This window comes from Aspergillus viridinutans, assembly GCF_018404265.1.
Source record: "Aspergillus viridinutans IFM 47045 DNA, scaffold_4, whole genome shotgun sequence".
Lineage (NCBI taxonomy): Eukaryota > Fungi > Ascomycota > Eurotiomycetes > Eurotiales > Aspergillaceae > Aspergillus > Aspergillus viridinutans.
The window spans coordinates 2,691,569-2,707,734 of NW_025091220.1; the positions used below are offsets into that span (position 1 = coordinate 2,691,569).

At 52.0% G+C, this 16,166-nt stretch overlaps 3 protein-coding genes across 3 annotated transcripts; 2 read left to right on the plus strand and 1 right to left on the minus strand.

Annotated features, from left to right (window-relative positions):
* Positions 1 to 5,113: 5,113 nt before the first annotated feature.
* Aspvir_006887 (uncharacterized protein) lies at positions 5,114 to 7,265 on the plus strand (the record flags this gene model as incomplete). Its single annotated transcript, XM_043270076.1, has 2 exons — positions 5,114 to 5,443; positions 5,499 to 7,265. The coding sequence occupies 2 exons, from the start codon at positions 5,114 to 5,116 to the stop codon at positions 7,263 to 7,265; spliced, it is 2,097 nt and encodes a 698-aa protein (XP_043126011.1).
* Positions 7,266 to 7,916: 651 nt separating this feature from the next.
* Positions 7,917 to 9,090, plus strand: Aspvir_006888 (uncharacterized protein; the record flags this gene model as incomplete). The annotated part of the gene is made up of 3 exons (XM_043270077.1): positions 7,917 to 8,048; positions 8,102 to 8,308; positions 8,365 to 9,090. The coding sequence occupies 3 exons, from the start codon at positions 7,917 to 7,919 to the stop codon at positions 9,088 to 9,090; spliced, it is 1,065 nt and encodes a 354-aa protein (XP_043126012.1).
* Positions 9,091 to 9,750: 660 nt separating this feature from the next.
* On the minus strand, positions 9,751 to 12,223 carry Aspvir_006889 (putative nuclear localization protein; the record flags this gene model as incomplete). Its single annotated transcript, XM_043270078.1, has 3 exons — positions 9,751 to 11,669; positions 11,803 to 11,961; positions 12,118 to 12,223. The coding sequence occupies 3 exons, from the start codon at positions 12,221 to 12,223 to the stop codon at positions 9,751 to 9,753; spliced, it is 2,184 nt and encodes a 727-aa protein (XP_043126013.1).
* Positions 12,224 to 16,166: the final 3,943 nt, after the last annotated feature.

Here is a 16,166-nt window from a genome sequence, read left to right on the forward strand (position 1 = left end):
CGGTTTGAACAACTGGCAGCAGTGGCAGTTGCACTAAGAGCAAGAAGAATTGACTTTTAACCCGCAGCCCCTGGAGGAGTCAGTTGCAGGTAGAAGTGTTCGTCTGGGAAGCACAATTGCAGTGCATTATCTGTTCCGGTCAAGCTGCTTCTAGTATGGCAGCAATGCTCAACGGGCGCATGGTAGCCGTTTCGACAACATTGAAGCATCTATTGATAGTGTTTCAGAACAAAAAGTACATGCCATCAAGCGGGGATACCGTCAGTAGCGGGTCCCCTTGACTGGAGACATCGGACCTTTTTTTGACCATCAAAGCCGTACTATTGTGCTGAATGACAAATTCCTGTCGATATAAATGAAGTTCTTGGGCTAGAACCGAGCAAGATCCCAAGGGTGGCTGACACCAGAGTCACCGCCACAGAGTAATTGAATGTTTTTGTGGCGCTGCAAGTCAGTGCTGAATGAGAAGGAATGATCAGCAGAGTCACTACTGGATAGGACTAAGGTAGTCGAGTACTTTCGTGGCTGATACGGGACTTTTACCGCAGGTTCCTCCGCATGTGCCCTGGTATTGTTGACTTTCAAGGAAGCTCCGGGCAGCTGGCGCATCATGACCGTAATTACGAGCAAAACGAGGTCGCTGTAATACACCGTACAGAATGGAGCTCGATGCATTGAAAATCCTGGGATCGTCGTGACAGTACGGAGTAAGTGATTGGGTCACTGACTTAAGGGGGTGGAGTCTCTGAACTGTGAGTCCGTGACTCCCCCAGTGCCAAGTCAACCTTATGCCTGGACAGGGATATGATAGCACTACTATGATGCGATTCGTTGATCATCTGGAGTTCACCTGAACCCCCAGCCCTGCTCATACCGATTTAGTCCTAGCCTTCGAAGAGGATCTAGCAGCGTGAACTTCCTTCGAGGAAAGCCTCACCTTGTTGGACCGTGAGCAATCGCTGATCAGTGATCACCTTATGATCGACTCGGAAAATATTTTCCTCCATTGTCGGGTGGTGCTAGTCAAGTTCCCAATAATTGAAATCACTCCTTCGGGTGACAACGGCTTCTTTCAGGTCCAATCACGACGTGAGGGATGTTCTTGAACGCAGTCTGTGCGATTGCATCAGACTTGCCTGCGGATCGAACGAGGACTCCAGCGGTCAATGCCTGCCCTGTGATCCTCGTTTGACCATTTTCGACAAGCGCATAACTTAGTTTCTGGATCGCCAGATTGTGATGATCAGCAATTCGTTGCTGATTAGCCCAAAGACGCCGTACTTGCTCCTCAGCGGAGATCCTCTGCCGTCTTTCCAGTCTACACTAAGGACATAAGACGTTTTACCTCTGCATATGTACACAAAGTACACGTGAACGGCATCTTTGTTGGTCGTAATTCGTTCGAAGCCCACCTAAGAGCTGTCTATCGCAATTGCTGACTTGTGAATTAACTGCATGATGCGGGCTCCGAAAGTGGCATTAAAAGCCGAGAATGGGGCGATTGTCTCAATGAAAGGGACTCGAAATTCTGGGATGGGTGCCAGAATTACGCACTCGATGTTCTAACTTTGTCAACGGATAATCACCAGCAGCGTGACTGAAACGGCCGTCAGAAGCTCAAAGCCTCACTTATTGGTGAGAGGGCTAAGTACTCTGTTGGCATTGAAAATCAGCAGTCCAGCACAACAGACAAAGCGTGGTAGATGAATGAGGATACATATGATACATCGCGTAAAGCACGCCCCCTAACATGGTCTAGCATGGCCTCGGGCTGGAGGACCTTGTTTCATCTTTTTAGACTCTTACAGCTGCATGGGGGAGCTCTTTAGAACAGCTACCTCGTGACTTCAAGCAGGCGCTTCAGACCGCACCATGAGCAACGGGGAGTTGAGATATGGACAACCACCGCATTGACAATAGCCACAGAACCAGGAACCCGGGAAACAGCAAATGAAAGTCTAATCGGCCCAGCATCAGATACGAGACGACAACCTAGGGCGCTGCATGTGCAAATGCGAGCATTGGAGCAAAGGGGAATAGCGGAAGAGAGCTGGCGTACAGCTCCCGGTCACTGATCGTCGGGATCTGTCGACTATTGATGTTAGCCAACTTAGTGGGGCCTGGCTGACTCGCTCTCAGCCCTTTCTGCGGCTCATGATCTGTTGTCGGCTTGTAGGCTGTAGCTCTTCGACTTGAGGAAGGATAAGGATAAAATGCTTACGAAAGGATTAGCAGCCACATGCAAAGGGATGACCGAAGCGCCAAAAGCTGCAAGACCTGCGTCGACTGCTTGCGTGTAGTGCAAAAGAAGGTTCAGAACAGCAGCATTACCTTACTTACTGACCTCTGCCAGCACTCTTGCGTTGGGCTCAAGAGTGTGCAAGTCCCGTCGAAGAAATACGAAGTAGAAAGCAACAAAGATCCCTTCTGGAACATACATACAGACTGCTCTTCCATTTGGCCGGAAGATTGGGCTGTCCGACGATCTCCTCCGCATGGCCCGTAAACCATGTGAGAAAGACGTAAGGACTAGTAAATCGAGTCATAGCTTCGTCTCATGCTTAATACAGAAAGGTGAGATAATTCAGGTCCCGAAAACCTCAGGACTGCATGGACGCCCTAATAATTTACCATACAGTAACAGCAATTCTCTATACTAAGGTACCTAGAATAAGTCACCCTAGAATAATGAAGAAACTTTGGGAAATCCAAAGATGGGGGCCTGGTGGGGTCGACGGTCCGCAAGTGCTAACCAGATCCAGAATATGTACATCCCATGAAGTGCGAGGACTGAGCCCATCAGAATCCACAGAGCTTGATCACAGGGCTTTCTAACTTAGACAGATGGTCCAATGAGAGGTTGTTATCAGTCCAGCAAGACACCACGCCCAACTAAGACATACAATATAGGCAACAGCAATTCTGAAGACCTGGTGGTCTCCCATCACCGGAGGCCTGGACACAAATCCATCTATGATACCATCTCCAAATGGTTATGTAGAGGGACTGGGCACGGTATTTGTCATGCCATTGTTGCCACGAGCATGATCGTCATGACTTCAAGTAGGAATATTTGTTAGGAGAGCCTTATGGGCGTTGCCTAGGTCCTTAGTTCCTTGGATTAACACACCCCTGGGACTCCCTGAAGCTAAATCGGGCTTCAATGGCGCTAATGCAGGAACTGATAAAGGATAATGGGATTCATCAGGGTAACCCGTAGGGCTCTGGATCATGGTATCCCTCAGAGTGCTGATACAGTGGCATACTCTCGTCAACCCTCGAGATACAGACTATTGCACGTACAATTTGTCATCGCAGAGAATGCAAAAATAGACTTCCCCGCTGAGGCCGTTTCAAAACAACGCATTGTTTTAACATGCTATCAAAGACTTAAAGTTAAGCTGCTGAAGTAGGGGCTGATCAGGGCTAATGGACAGTGGATTTCTTCGGGGAGGACTGGAGGGACCAGTGGTTCAGCTCTGACGGAAGCATGCAAATCAGGCTGTTAGAGCGCTGTGTGATAACTGCTAACCAACGGCTGAGCTGTGAAACCTCATGCTAATTTGCCATTCTACTGGGATGATGGTGCTTCTGCATCATGGACAATGTGCATGAATAAATGAGCATGACTTGCCAGTGGCAATAAGCAGTGTGATGATCTTAAGGCTAACTTGGATCTTCTCTACTCTGATCCTATTTCATCACAATGCACACCATAAAAAAGCAAGACAGAATGACTGCCCAAGCTAGCACACTGCGATCCACAGTATGTATGGTATTGCTTGGAAGATGGCGAGTCCCCCAGATTCTGCTAGATTTTTGCAGTTTTAACTTTTCTTGAATCGTTTGTCTCTTACTCTCTTTAGCCAGGTACAGCAGTCTTTTTGAAAGTCTCCTGCCTGAACCCCAAGATAGCACTGCGTACGGATTGATTGCGCCCAGGCCGCCACCCCCTTGAACCACACGGAAGGGAGCACCAGTACTTGGCAGCTCGACTGTTATGACGTTTGATACGGTACCTGATACGATACCATCCATTACGCCATACCATCCATGAGACTAAGTACACGCTAACCTACGCTGGGACAGGATAAATACATGGTACCTAATCAGGTAATCTGTGTACTTCTCCGCTACGTGTCAGACCTTCAGGGACTCGGGTAAATGAGATAAAGGAATTTGGTCAGAACAAGAAGTCCGTCCATAGTTCATTAAACGCCTATTGTGTGTCAGTAATCTCGAAAATACGAGGATATGAATCTCACAACCATACCAGAACCAAGTAAGGTGACAATGAAAGTACCTTACCTCTGTGTATTGACGGACCAAAGCGGGAGGCGCAAAAGGTTCCCCGATCACCCAAGCGGGCGGTAAATACGGCGCTGGTACCAGACCAACTCAATCCAGCGGCCGAGTCCTCGCAGTTCCGCGCAGGGGACCATCCAATCACATCGCTTCCCTCCACACCTCCTGCTCTCCTCTGCATCAGTTCATCAAGGCCCAACTCCACTCTGCATCCTTTTCCCTTTTCCCCCCCCCAAAAATAATAATGTTCCTCAGTTGAGGTTAACCTCATCTCATCTGTCTATCTGTCTATACTCGCTTGGCTGTCTATCCTTCTTCTCCGCCGTCCCTTTTTCCGTTCTGTCTCCTCTCAGTCTTTCTCTATCTCTCCCCTTTCCATTTCAGGATCTTCTTTTTGTTTTCTTTTTCCTATTCCCTTTTTAGCTAATACAGTCACTCATTCAGCTCTCAGTCGTTCCCTTCTTTTTCCTTTTCTGTGAATTGTCTATTATATCACCTGCCTTCCGGCTGCCACTATACATACTGTCATTCATTTATCTTCCCACTCGCATCCGTCGAGTTCTACTGTTCATATACTAGTACAAGTACCACGCCCATCACCAGCTATCAGTCACTCTCTTCGTCCACGACGCTCTCCAGGTTGCATCAGCCCTGTACATGCAGCAATCTTTGACACTTGTTCCCATACCTCTTCGATGAATTGAGGATTTGCTCCGGTCTTGCAGCCATCACTTCTCTACCGTCGGCCCTATCAGACCATTGACACCTGCCCTATTCGAGCATCCTAACTTTCACCAATTCCTCCGCCATGAACTACCTGCACCACCCATACGCCTTCGGCGGTCATAATGCGGTTCAGTTCGATCAATCCATAGCCTACGACCCTACCATGGCCCACCATGCTATGATGCACCCCATGGATGGCTACCTATACCCTCACCCACCATACGAGATGGTTGACTACTACCATCAACCGATCATGGATTACGAAGAATACGCGGAGAATCTGTCCCGTCCGAGGTTGACCAAAGAACAAGTGGAGACGCTCGAGGCGCAATTTCAAGCCCACCCCAAGCCAAGCAGCAATGTGAAGCGTCAATTGGCCGCTCAGACAAATCTGAGCTTGCCTCGAGTTGCTGTTAGTTCATCACTCAAGACGAATGCAATATGAGACATCCGCTGACTCTGAACAGAATTGGTTCCAAAATCGACGAGCAAAAGCAAAGCAGCAAAAGAGACAAGAGGAGTTTGAGAGAATGCAAAAGGCCAAAGCAGAGGCCGAGGAAGCTGTTCGGAATAAGGCCGACAGCGCGGACGACACATCTGACTCGAACCAAAGCGATAAGACGACCAAGGACGAGACCGATAAAGCAAACGACACCAAGAAATCGGAGTCGGGCGCATCGGGGGAACAAAAGAAGACCTCTACTTCATCTCGGTCGAAGCATCAGAAAACAAGGAGTGAGTCGGCTCGAGAGGCCACTTTCGCCTCGCTACAGAGAGCTCTCAATGCTGCTGTGGCGGCTCGTGAGCACTACGGCAGCGAGTGCGAGCAGGATCAAAGTGACGACAACAGTGTTGGAGGATCTGTCTCCCCACCGACGTTCCCCCTGAGCGCTCGGGCCAATGACCATGATGACTCGGAAAGCGCCCACAGTGTTCTCAACACCCCTTTCTCAGCATGGGAGAGTGCCAAAGATTCTTCAGCATCCTGGACCTCTCAGAGCGCCCAGGAGTCCTTTGGATATACCGGCCTGGCCACGCCTTCATTTCCCACGACGGAAGTTTCACTGCAGCGTGTCAGTCAAGGTGAGGAATGGGCGAGCCAATTGGCGACCTCGGCCGAATCACTGCCCAGCCACCGTGCATCCATGGATGTTGGTTCCTCGTCTTACGGAACGATCCACTACTCTGGCAAGCCGGAGCTGTCGAGGCGCGAGTCGTCCGAAGAGCTTACCAGCACCTTGCAGGGCATTGGAATCGACGCTAGTGGCTCGCCTCACGGCTTGTCGCAGCTGACTGGCCGGTCTTCATGGAAAGACGCTGGGAAGGAGCTCGACCTTGCTGCGCGGAGAAAGCGACCAAGGCCGGCGGCCATCGGCACGTCGCGATCCAGCTCGATGCTGGCCGGGTCGTCTGCCATGTCACCGACCATGCGCCTGCCGAACGGCTCTGGTCACGGGGTGAGACAGTCCAAATCCGCACAGAGCCTTGGCTCGCGGTACGCTGGTGTCCGAAAGGCGTCGGCCGCTCAGCGGTCGCCTTTCAACCTGGCAACCTTTGCCGAGGGGGGCACTTTGAATAGCAAGGCCGAGATGTCAAGCATGCTGCAACCTGCTGTCACCACCGGTGCGTTGGCTCCACCGACGCCGCTGACTCCAGAAGACTTTCACCACTTGCTTCCAGCCACTCCGTCTGACGGAGGGTACTGCCTGTCGGCGCAACCGACCAGCCACCTGTTCCCCACGACTCAGCCCATGCAGATCAACATCGCGTCTCCTCCAGCTACTCCGCTTGCGGTGGACATGATGTCATCGTATTCCTACCAGGGCATCGCTCCGCCAATGTCCGCCCCTGCCCACTACACGACCTTTCCGGAGTATTCTTCTTGTGACGGGGCCCCTTTGACGGGCCGGAGCTGGGCTGACGCTACATCAATGCCTCCGTCTGAGCAATCATTTGCTGCCCGCTGCCAGATGGAGATGCCATCTGTGTCTTACGAGCAGGCTGTCGATCCGACTGGCGCGACTGCGGATATCGGGATGTTCTCAACCAAAGATATCGACATGCACATGTCGACAGGAGCGCCGGTCGAGGACGCGAGGCCCACAGAGTTTCAAATCCAAGAGTTTCCTGAGCAGCAAGAGATCCACCGATTCGTTGCTCAGCAGCTTCCATCGCACAAACCCAAGGCCTACACATTCGCCGCCAATTCTACGCCACACAATTTTCAGAACTGAGCGACTATCTTCTGAATTTTCCTGTTTCAATATTGATATCCACATGGAGCTTATACATATCTTGGGTCTGTTGTTTATACTCAGAGCATTTCTGTGCATTATACTGCTGGTGTCTTGGGCTCTTTACTTCATTGTCTATTGAGCTGAGCTTAGGGCTCGCTTTTTCTGTTGATACGTTTGGACTTGCATGTGTTTGGAAGCGACTGGTTATACATACTTGGAGGACTACGACTACCTTAGCATCTTTACCCTAATACATAATATGATGAGGCTCACTCACTCGTTCACATCAACTTTAGTAACTGTTGTACCGTACGGAGTAGTCATGTCCAGTTAGCCTTCCATATCTGACTACCTAATCTCCGACTTCGCCGACCGTCGAATCATAAACAATAATTAAACCACCAATGGTGATTGTGCGCACGAGAATGCCTCCAGATTCCAACCTTTATCCACATAGGCTAGTGACGCACGTGCCGGAGTGGTAGGCACAGAACTTTAGCAATGCCTGAGCCGGTCACTGCCAAAGAGCCGATAATATATTATACATTTAACATAGCTTACGCTACTGTCATCCAGCCATTGCTAGAGTATAAAGATGGCGACAGCCGTCTGTACATCAGCATCTGAACGGCAAACGCGAATTACAAGATGAAGTGCGCATTGAGTCTCGTCGCTCTCGGCCTCGCCGCGACGGCGCAAGCAGCTTACTACGAGTACACCACGGTGACGGGGTACTTCCTGCAAGACGAGGCCAGCACCAACCCATCAACCTTTGACTACGTATGTATCCTATCCTCGTACCCCTTAAGCTACCCGAACTTAGTCCAGGACAGACAGCAAACAACTTCGGCCTGATCAACCGCACCTACGATGCGGACGAAAACACCAAGCTCACGCAATGGCAGCGCTTCTACAACCACGTCCACGCGCTCAACAAGAACGCCCCCCACAAAACAGAGTACAAGGTTTTCTTCTTCGGCCGCCACGGCGAGGGCTGGCATAATGCCGCGGAAAGCTCGTATGGCACTCCCGCTTGGAACGTACGTTTCCCTTCTTTTCCTTCCAGGAAGGAAAAAAAAAAACTGACGATGAAAAGTGCTACTGGTCCCTCCTCGACGGCAACGGCACCGCCACCTGGGCCGACGCAGACCTGACCCCCGCCGGAATCGCACAGGCCCAAACCGCCCACGCCTTCTGGGCCTCGCTCATCGCCAGACAGGAGATGCACACGCCCGACGCGTACTTTGTCAGCCCGCTGACGCGCGCGCTGCGCACGGCGAACATCACGTTCAGTGCGCTGGACTTGCCCAGGAAAGCTGCGGCGTTCCGGCCGCTGGTGATGGAGTCGCTGCGCGAGGGGATAAGTCTGCATACGTGCGACCACCGGCGGAGTCGGTCGTATATCAGCGAATTGTTTCCCGGGTGGGAGATTGAAGAGGGGTTCAGCGAGGAGGACGGGCTGTGGAATGGGGTGACTGCGGAGACGAGTGCGGCGCAGGATGTGCGGAGCAAGGGCGCGCTGGACAAGATGTTTGAGCGGACGGATACCAAGGACTTGTTTGTGAGTGTGACGGCGCACTCGGGCGAGATTGCGAGTCTGCTGCGTGTGCTTGGGCATCGGGCGTTCTCGCTCAAAACTGGCGCGGTGATTCCTGTGCTGGTCAAGGCAACCAAGTTCTCGAATAAGTGCGCGCCTAAGCCGACCAAGGTCCCCTGGACTACTTCGGCGCATTGTACGGCGCCGCCGGTTACGTCGGTTACGGCGTGTGTGTGTGCGTCGTCTGCGCCGCCGGTCACGACGCCTTTGGCTACGGGGATTTAACTGGGGTTAGTGTCTACAAGGATAAGATGTAATATGTTAATCGTATAATTGCTACACGCTCCTTCCTACAAACACTCGCGTGGGGCAGTATATCAAATTGGTTCCCCGACTATAGACACAACAATCATCGCAGGGACCGGTAATGCCGAAGGAGAGATGACACCGACAAGTCAATAGGACAGGTGCATAGAGTAGAGTGGACACGACATGAAATTCATGCATAGCAAAGAAGAAAGAAGCAGACAGAAGAGACGCAACCGAAGACATAAGACACAAGTGCAACCCACATAACCACCAGTCCTCTATGAGAAACATCGAAGCACAAGATCCATGTCACATGCAAATGAACCTCTTCACCCCAAGAGAAAAACACCCAGAGAAATCTGCATAGAAATCGCAAGACTAGATACACAACGCAATCGGGTATAAGGGCGGGTATAAAAACGGAAATGCGCAGATTATCATTAAATAAGATTCCAGGCCGGAGAAAAAGATGGGAGAAAAAATGATTGATCAAATGACCACCAGTAACAACTTCGCCGGCGCCTCGTGTCCATGAACGCCAAGTCTGCAAAACGCCCGGCCATGAATATATCTCCCTTGTCGCTGTCGTTCCTCGGGTGCATTCTTCCGAAATTGTGCTCATGTTCTTTCTCTTAACTAGTAACCCGACCACCCTCCTAGGGGAGTTCCGCCTTGGCCTGGCTGTGGGTGACCCGGTTGCATCGGCCCACCGGGAGTAGATGGCCAGCCGGGCATGGCACCCGCGGGGTTCATCCCCATGGCCAATCCCGCCTGCTGAGGGTTCCCAGCCATAAAGGGTTGACCTCCGGGTCCTTGTGTAGAGGGATACATGCCTCTGGCGGCTGCGACAGCATACGGACTGGCGGCCCCTCCTGGATAGCCCATGGACGCCATGGCTTGTTGCTGCGACGCCTGCGGATGATGGAGCTGGTACGCCTGCTGCATCTGACCCACAGACGGGCGGTGTTGCATGCGAGGCGACTGCGAGGGGTGATGCTGACCCTGAACAGCGTGGGCCATGGGCGAGGGAGATTGCTGTGCGGCGTGCATTTGGGCCGCATACTGTGGCATCCCAGCCCCTTGCGGGCCACCGGCGGACATGGGGGATTGTTGCGGCGGCGGAGGCGGCTGACCCCACATTTGCTGCTGTTGCGCCGGGTACCCATACGGCCCGGTTGGTTGCGGTGTGCCCCCGGATAGAGCAGGGTTCGAGCGCTGATGCATCAGATTGGGCCGAACCGCGGGCATGGGCTGGATGGGAGACTGCGCAATAGGGCCCTGCTGGTGTCCCGTGGGCGGTTGGAAGGCGGCCTGACCGGTCATCATCGGTGCCTGGTTGGGAAGAATCGCCTGCGGCTGCGTCGAGCTGATCAAGCCCGTCGACGCCATCTGAGGCGATTGCAAAGGCTGGGAGACCGACGCAGTGGCGTCCAACTGCCCGGGTTGCGACAGATCCGCCGTCTCGGGGACCTCGCGCTGTCTGGAGTAAAACTCCTCCAGGCCCTTCTGACGGAAACTGCGCTGGTTGCTCAGAATCTTGTTGAAGTCGGCCGTGTGCGAGGCGTGGTTGAGGATTTCAGCAGCCGAGCTGGGCTGCGATCGGTCTTGGTACGGCTGGCCCGTGAGCTCCTGGCGTGAACGAGGCATACTGTTGTACTCCCTCAGCCGTGGATCGTCGGTGGTGGTGGCCATGTGGATCATCGGCAGAGAAGCCAGCGAGGTCGAGGACGGGCCCCCGACCGGCAAGCCATGAGGCATGGTCTCGAGCGCATTGCTGTAGATGACGTCGCCATGGGTGAGAGTCGGCAACAGATTCGCAGCATTGGCTGCCTCTGCGGCGGCGGCATCCCGAGCCTTGCCGGCCCCCGGTCGTTTTTCACCAGCCAGGTCATCCTCGGTGAAACCTTGCTTTCGCGCCTTGCTTTCCCAGTAATCGTCGCGCACACGCCGCCCATTCACGATGACCCTGCTGCCGAACTGACGAAAGATCGACTTGGCCGAGACGATGGCAATCTGGCGCGATCGATACGAGTACGGCAGAACGTCCTGCTGGATCAGGTCGTCTTTTTCGATTTGCGACGCGATGATCTTGTGCAGAGACCGGTTCTTGTTGAACAGCAGGTACGAGTCCCGATACCCAAGCACCCGTGCGCATTCGGTCGCCAGCATGAACAGCTTGTTTCCACGGAGCGGCACACGGAATGTGCGACATTTGAACTCGCGGCCGCCTTGGGGGTAACCCATGGAGTCCACCTTCTTCTCACCAGCCTCATCAAACTCCTTGGGGATATACTCATCGCCTTCTTCGTTGAGCTGGTCGGTGGTGTGATCTCTGACCGTGGGGAGCGCCTTCACTACAGCGGTTTTGGTGGGGGTAGCCTTTTCCCGGGGGGATGCTTGCGGCGGCGACACGTTCGCACCGGTCTGCTGTGGAAGCGACTGCGACTGCATTCGGGGAGTCTGCACGCTCGCACTCCCAGGCGATTGTTGACTCTGACTGTCGTTGGGCCGTTGCGTCTTGGGAGGACGTCCTCGTTTTCGCCGACCCTGTTCATCTATTTGCGATAAAAAAAGTTTAGCATCAGGATCAACAAGAGATGGGTGAATGTAAAACAGAGAGAATGCGACGAAGCGGCTCGACAGTCTCGCACGGCACCTTGACCGCGGAAAGATGCGACGCGCACATACCGTCATCATGGTCACCATCCGCGCGCGAGTTTGCGCGTTGATCGGGGGTGCGACTGCGCTTGATGCCACGAGGGGGATTTAGGCCTGCAGGGGTAGCTATTGACGTTGGACCTGCTGGCGCTGAGTCTCCCAAGGAAGGTGGGGGAAGAACAGCGGCGACTAGCAAAAGGCCGTCAGTTTGGAGGCTGTCGCCAAGGACGAAGTAAAAATAAACCACGACCTCCGTGATAAGCAACAGTGGGTTTGCTCAAAGATCATGATATGCGAGAGATAAGACGTAGGGAAGCTGACAGATATAAAAAGGGGATAGCATACCGGAATTATTCAGAGCAGCAGGATTGATGGTTCCCGACCCATCGACAAGCTCGCCTCCGATGCCATTCATCGGGGCGGGGACGGAAGTGTGGGATGTGCCATACATGGCGGGCCAAGGAAGGACGGGGAAGGCAAGGTTTGAGGACAGCCGTCAGCAGGGCCGTGGGCGCGTCAGCGAAACGCAAGCGAGAGGTGTTGAGAACCCCAGTGACGGGACAGGATGGCGGCAGAAGTGAGTTGGCAAGCGCAGCTGCAGTGGGATGGGAAGAAAGGAAGAAGGAGAGACTGCCACGACACAAGTTGATCCTTGACTGGGATGTGAGAGATCACGACGCGCATGCAGTTGATGATGGAATCATGGACTGGATTGGGGAGGGGAAGCAGTTAGTTCAGTTTTTGGTTGGTGGTTGGTGGTTGGTGGTCGGTGATCACAGTGGCAGTTGGTTAGTGGTCAGTTGGTGTGTGGCAGAGCAGGAAAAGGTTGCAGATTCGGATGGTACAGGTTATGTAAGGTATTGGTACTGATAGTACCTTTTGGATATGGTGCAGTTGGGAAAGAATAATGAGAGGGAAGAGCAGGTATGACAGGTAAGGTAAGGTAAGGCGGAAAAAAGGCAAGGCGGTGAACCGAATCTGGAACAGAGCTGTGGCTGGAGAGGACACCGCCACAGGAGGCTGATCAGGCAGGAAACTGGGTCCTCCCAAGGTTCCTTGCCTGCAGAAAGCGGCGGCACCCAGTCAAGCGCCAGGGAAACACGATAAGGTGGCCCAGGATATCCGAGTTAAGCTTGCCTTGGAAAGGGGAAAACAAAGCCGATGCAATAAGAAATAGCTAGCGGTAGTAAATAGTCAGATTGATAGGGAGAGAACGCGCGCCACCAGCCGATGGAATCAATCAGAGGGTGCACGGAACAACAGCCAGTGTGACAACAAACTGCCTGGGTGCATTAGAGAGAAGTAGGTAGGGAGTAGAGGGTATGTGTATTGATTGTACCGTGTATTATTCGAGAATATGTGCAACGAATGCAATAGACGAGGATTAAAGATGTGATGGACAGATAGACGGGACAGATTGATCGATACAAGCTCGATAGATTATCCTGGTGGAAATAATACGTACCTCAGAAGCACAAGCCAGACAGAGCGACGACACACCTTCGCGGGTGGAGTGGGGAAGAAAGTAAGCACAGGAGATGAAAGTTTACCCAGCAGGATCCGATGTGATGAAGGAATGATAATGATTCAATTTAGGATTAATACCTTACTTACCTTAGTCGATAATTTCTGATTTCTGCCTGGGTGTATGGACTGTAAGGAGCATTCAATGTATGGAGAAGGGGGAGGGGTAAGTTACGTCCATGTTCGATGTCTCCAGACACGAATTGGGCCAGTTGACCAACGGTTGGAGCCTTGGAGGGGGCACCTGGCGGGAGGCGGCGCCACACGTCCCCTGATTGGCGGCTGGCCCTCGGACCACAATCCAACCAGGTGAATCCGTGATCACTGAAGATGCAAGTTGCAAGTTGCAACGATAAATAGGTATGGAATTATCCCAGTTATCAAAGTAATCTGATATAATACTATCTCTGCAGAAGAAGAAGATGATGATGATGACGACAGCGGAGAACATATTCAACTAAACCCAAGTCAACGTGCTCTCCTGCAGAGCCCACGCGAACAATGAACAATGTAACCAGGCTAAATTTCTCGGATAGCGCGGACAGATTTACCTGAGCCATGAGACGAGAGAGAGTCAGAAACATGAATACTACTTAGGTCGAAAAGACAAGGCCTTTCTTGCAAGATCCTACCAATGAAATCCTTGAAACGCTTCTGCAGTCTAGCCATAGTCAAGGGTACTGTGCAGTAGTCTGCCGCCAGCAAGATTACGAAGCATCAAGCGATATGGACTCAAGGACGAATCAGGATCAAGATGAACCACTAGTCACAAGATATCCGATATCAGGGTAGTATCTTGGTATCTTCAGATCCGTAGTATTTGCCTAATAATAGCCGAGACATTATGCGACGGACAGTACTATTCTCCATACTCTTCAGAAACAGCAAGCGAGTCCAGTCCCTGAGCTGAATAGGAGGAATAGGGAGATAGCCGCTCGAGTGGGCATCTTAGAATCCGCGTGAAGTGCTTCAGTCACTACCTAGTGCTATGATTCCAAATGGTGTCGCAAAGTATGTTGACAAATCAGCTCAAGAATGTCGGCAATCCTATTGTCCTTATCTGATGGGCGGAACCATCGTCAATAGTCCGGGATCTCTGATCAGTAAAGGCAACTCAAAGACCAATAGACAGTACTTTGTGGAGTGGCCGCCGAGTGAGCCCGGATAATACCCCGAGGAGTGAGTACGACGAAATAGTATCCTAGCCGACAACCGATCGTTAGCATGGATGGAGTATTTTATGGCGTCATTCTGTACTCGCGGAAGATCTCGCGCCTTTCCATTTCAGGCCCAATCACAAGACAATGCTGCGCATTCGCTCCAGGTTTGAGAACTGATTCATCTCTGTTCCATCTCCGCTATTCCCTCGCTATCACCTCCAGGTGCTTTTTGAGACATGGCGTACTTAATGCCGCCAGAGAAAATAGACAGTACTACAAGGCAAAGAATAGAGTTGAGGGCGTGCAACTCAATGTAGCAGCGTCTAACGGACATGCAGCGTATAGTTGCACATCCCCAGTGCTACCTAAGCTTTGGTGATCTCTCCATCCTCTCAGCCACTCGGCTCCCAACACTGATACATTCCTGACTTGCCTCGTGGGCTAGCGAATCAAGTATCCAGAGCACTGCCCTCGTCCATCCCGGTCCAGGCATCCTAGAGGGGCAGATGACCTGAGAAATTATCGGCATTAGACTTTGGTGTAGTCTTGCAGAGGGTCACTTGAGCGGGAACTAGAGTCGATCAGGGCCGTGCACGCATACTCACATTCCAGACTTGTCTCACCTCGATGACAGTTGTGCTACCAGCTGTTTGCCTCTTCTCTCTGAATAGACGGTCATCATTCGATAGTCTCGTCATCATGGATCTTCAACAGTTCGCTGTTGAGGCGATAATGATGGAATTTCACTAGCGTGATGATCCTCTAGGATGCCTCCTGCTGGGGTGAGTGGTATCCCCAGTGGCGTAGATGAAATATCTCGCTCTGGAAATTGCGCGGATATTGCGAGGCAAACATGCAAGTCATTAGACAAGAGATCTAACCTAGCCGCTTTCGTGCGTTTGGTGACTCATGTTCTTCCGATCTGGATCAAGATCCAGTACTGACTCATCTAGACAATCCGAGCAATTCGTCCGATGAAAGCTGACAGATGGATCGACTAGCCTCACATCCTAAAAGGCAAAGACAGACTCCCCCGTAGCAGTATCAAAAAGTAGATATCGCCATAAGCACGGACGACGGGCCACGCCAACAATGAACTTGTCAGCCCATTTGATAGAATGAAGTCCTTGCATCAGGCAGCAAGATGGTTCACTTGGAACTCACACCACCCACAGCGCTGGCAACGCTTCCAGAATAACCTGACGGCGGTGGCTGCAGGAGTGCCTTGTTGCATGCCATTGCCAGGGAAAGGAACTGCCGAGAGCCAAGAGAGTGAATGACTGCCCTTAGGATTGAGGTCAGCGTATTGCAACCGGTACGATTCATGGAACCAATCAGGATGGGTTAACCTACCTACTTGGTTCCTGTCAGAGCTGTTGACAGTGGCGCTCAGGAATTGTATTCGCAAATAAACTCACAGCCAAGATGTGGCCCGAACTTTATTTTCGTTGTATTCGTCTCCATACTGATTGATTCTCTATCTTATCTCGATACGTAGTCTGGTTGAGTCCCGTCCGAAACGCGAGTAACGAGGATTTTGATTGGGAACCATTGATGGACTTTATGTTATGATGATTCATGACAGATGTGGCGAGGACCTATCCATTGCCTGCCTTTGACTCTTGCCGTAATGTATGACCATATGATTCGATCGATCAACTTGAATGCAAATTACTAAGGTAGATAACAGTTGGAGTACAGATGTACCTT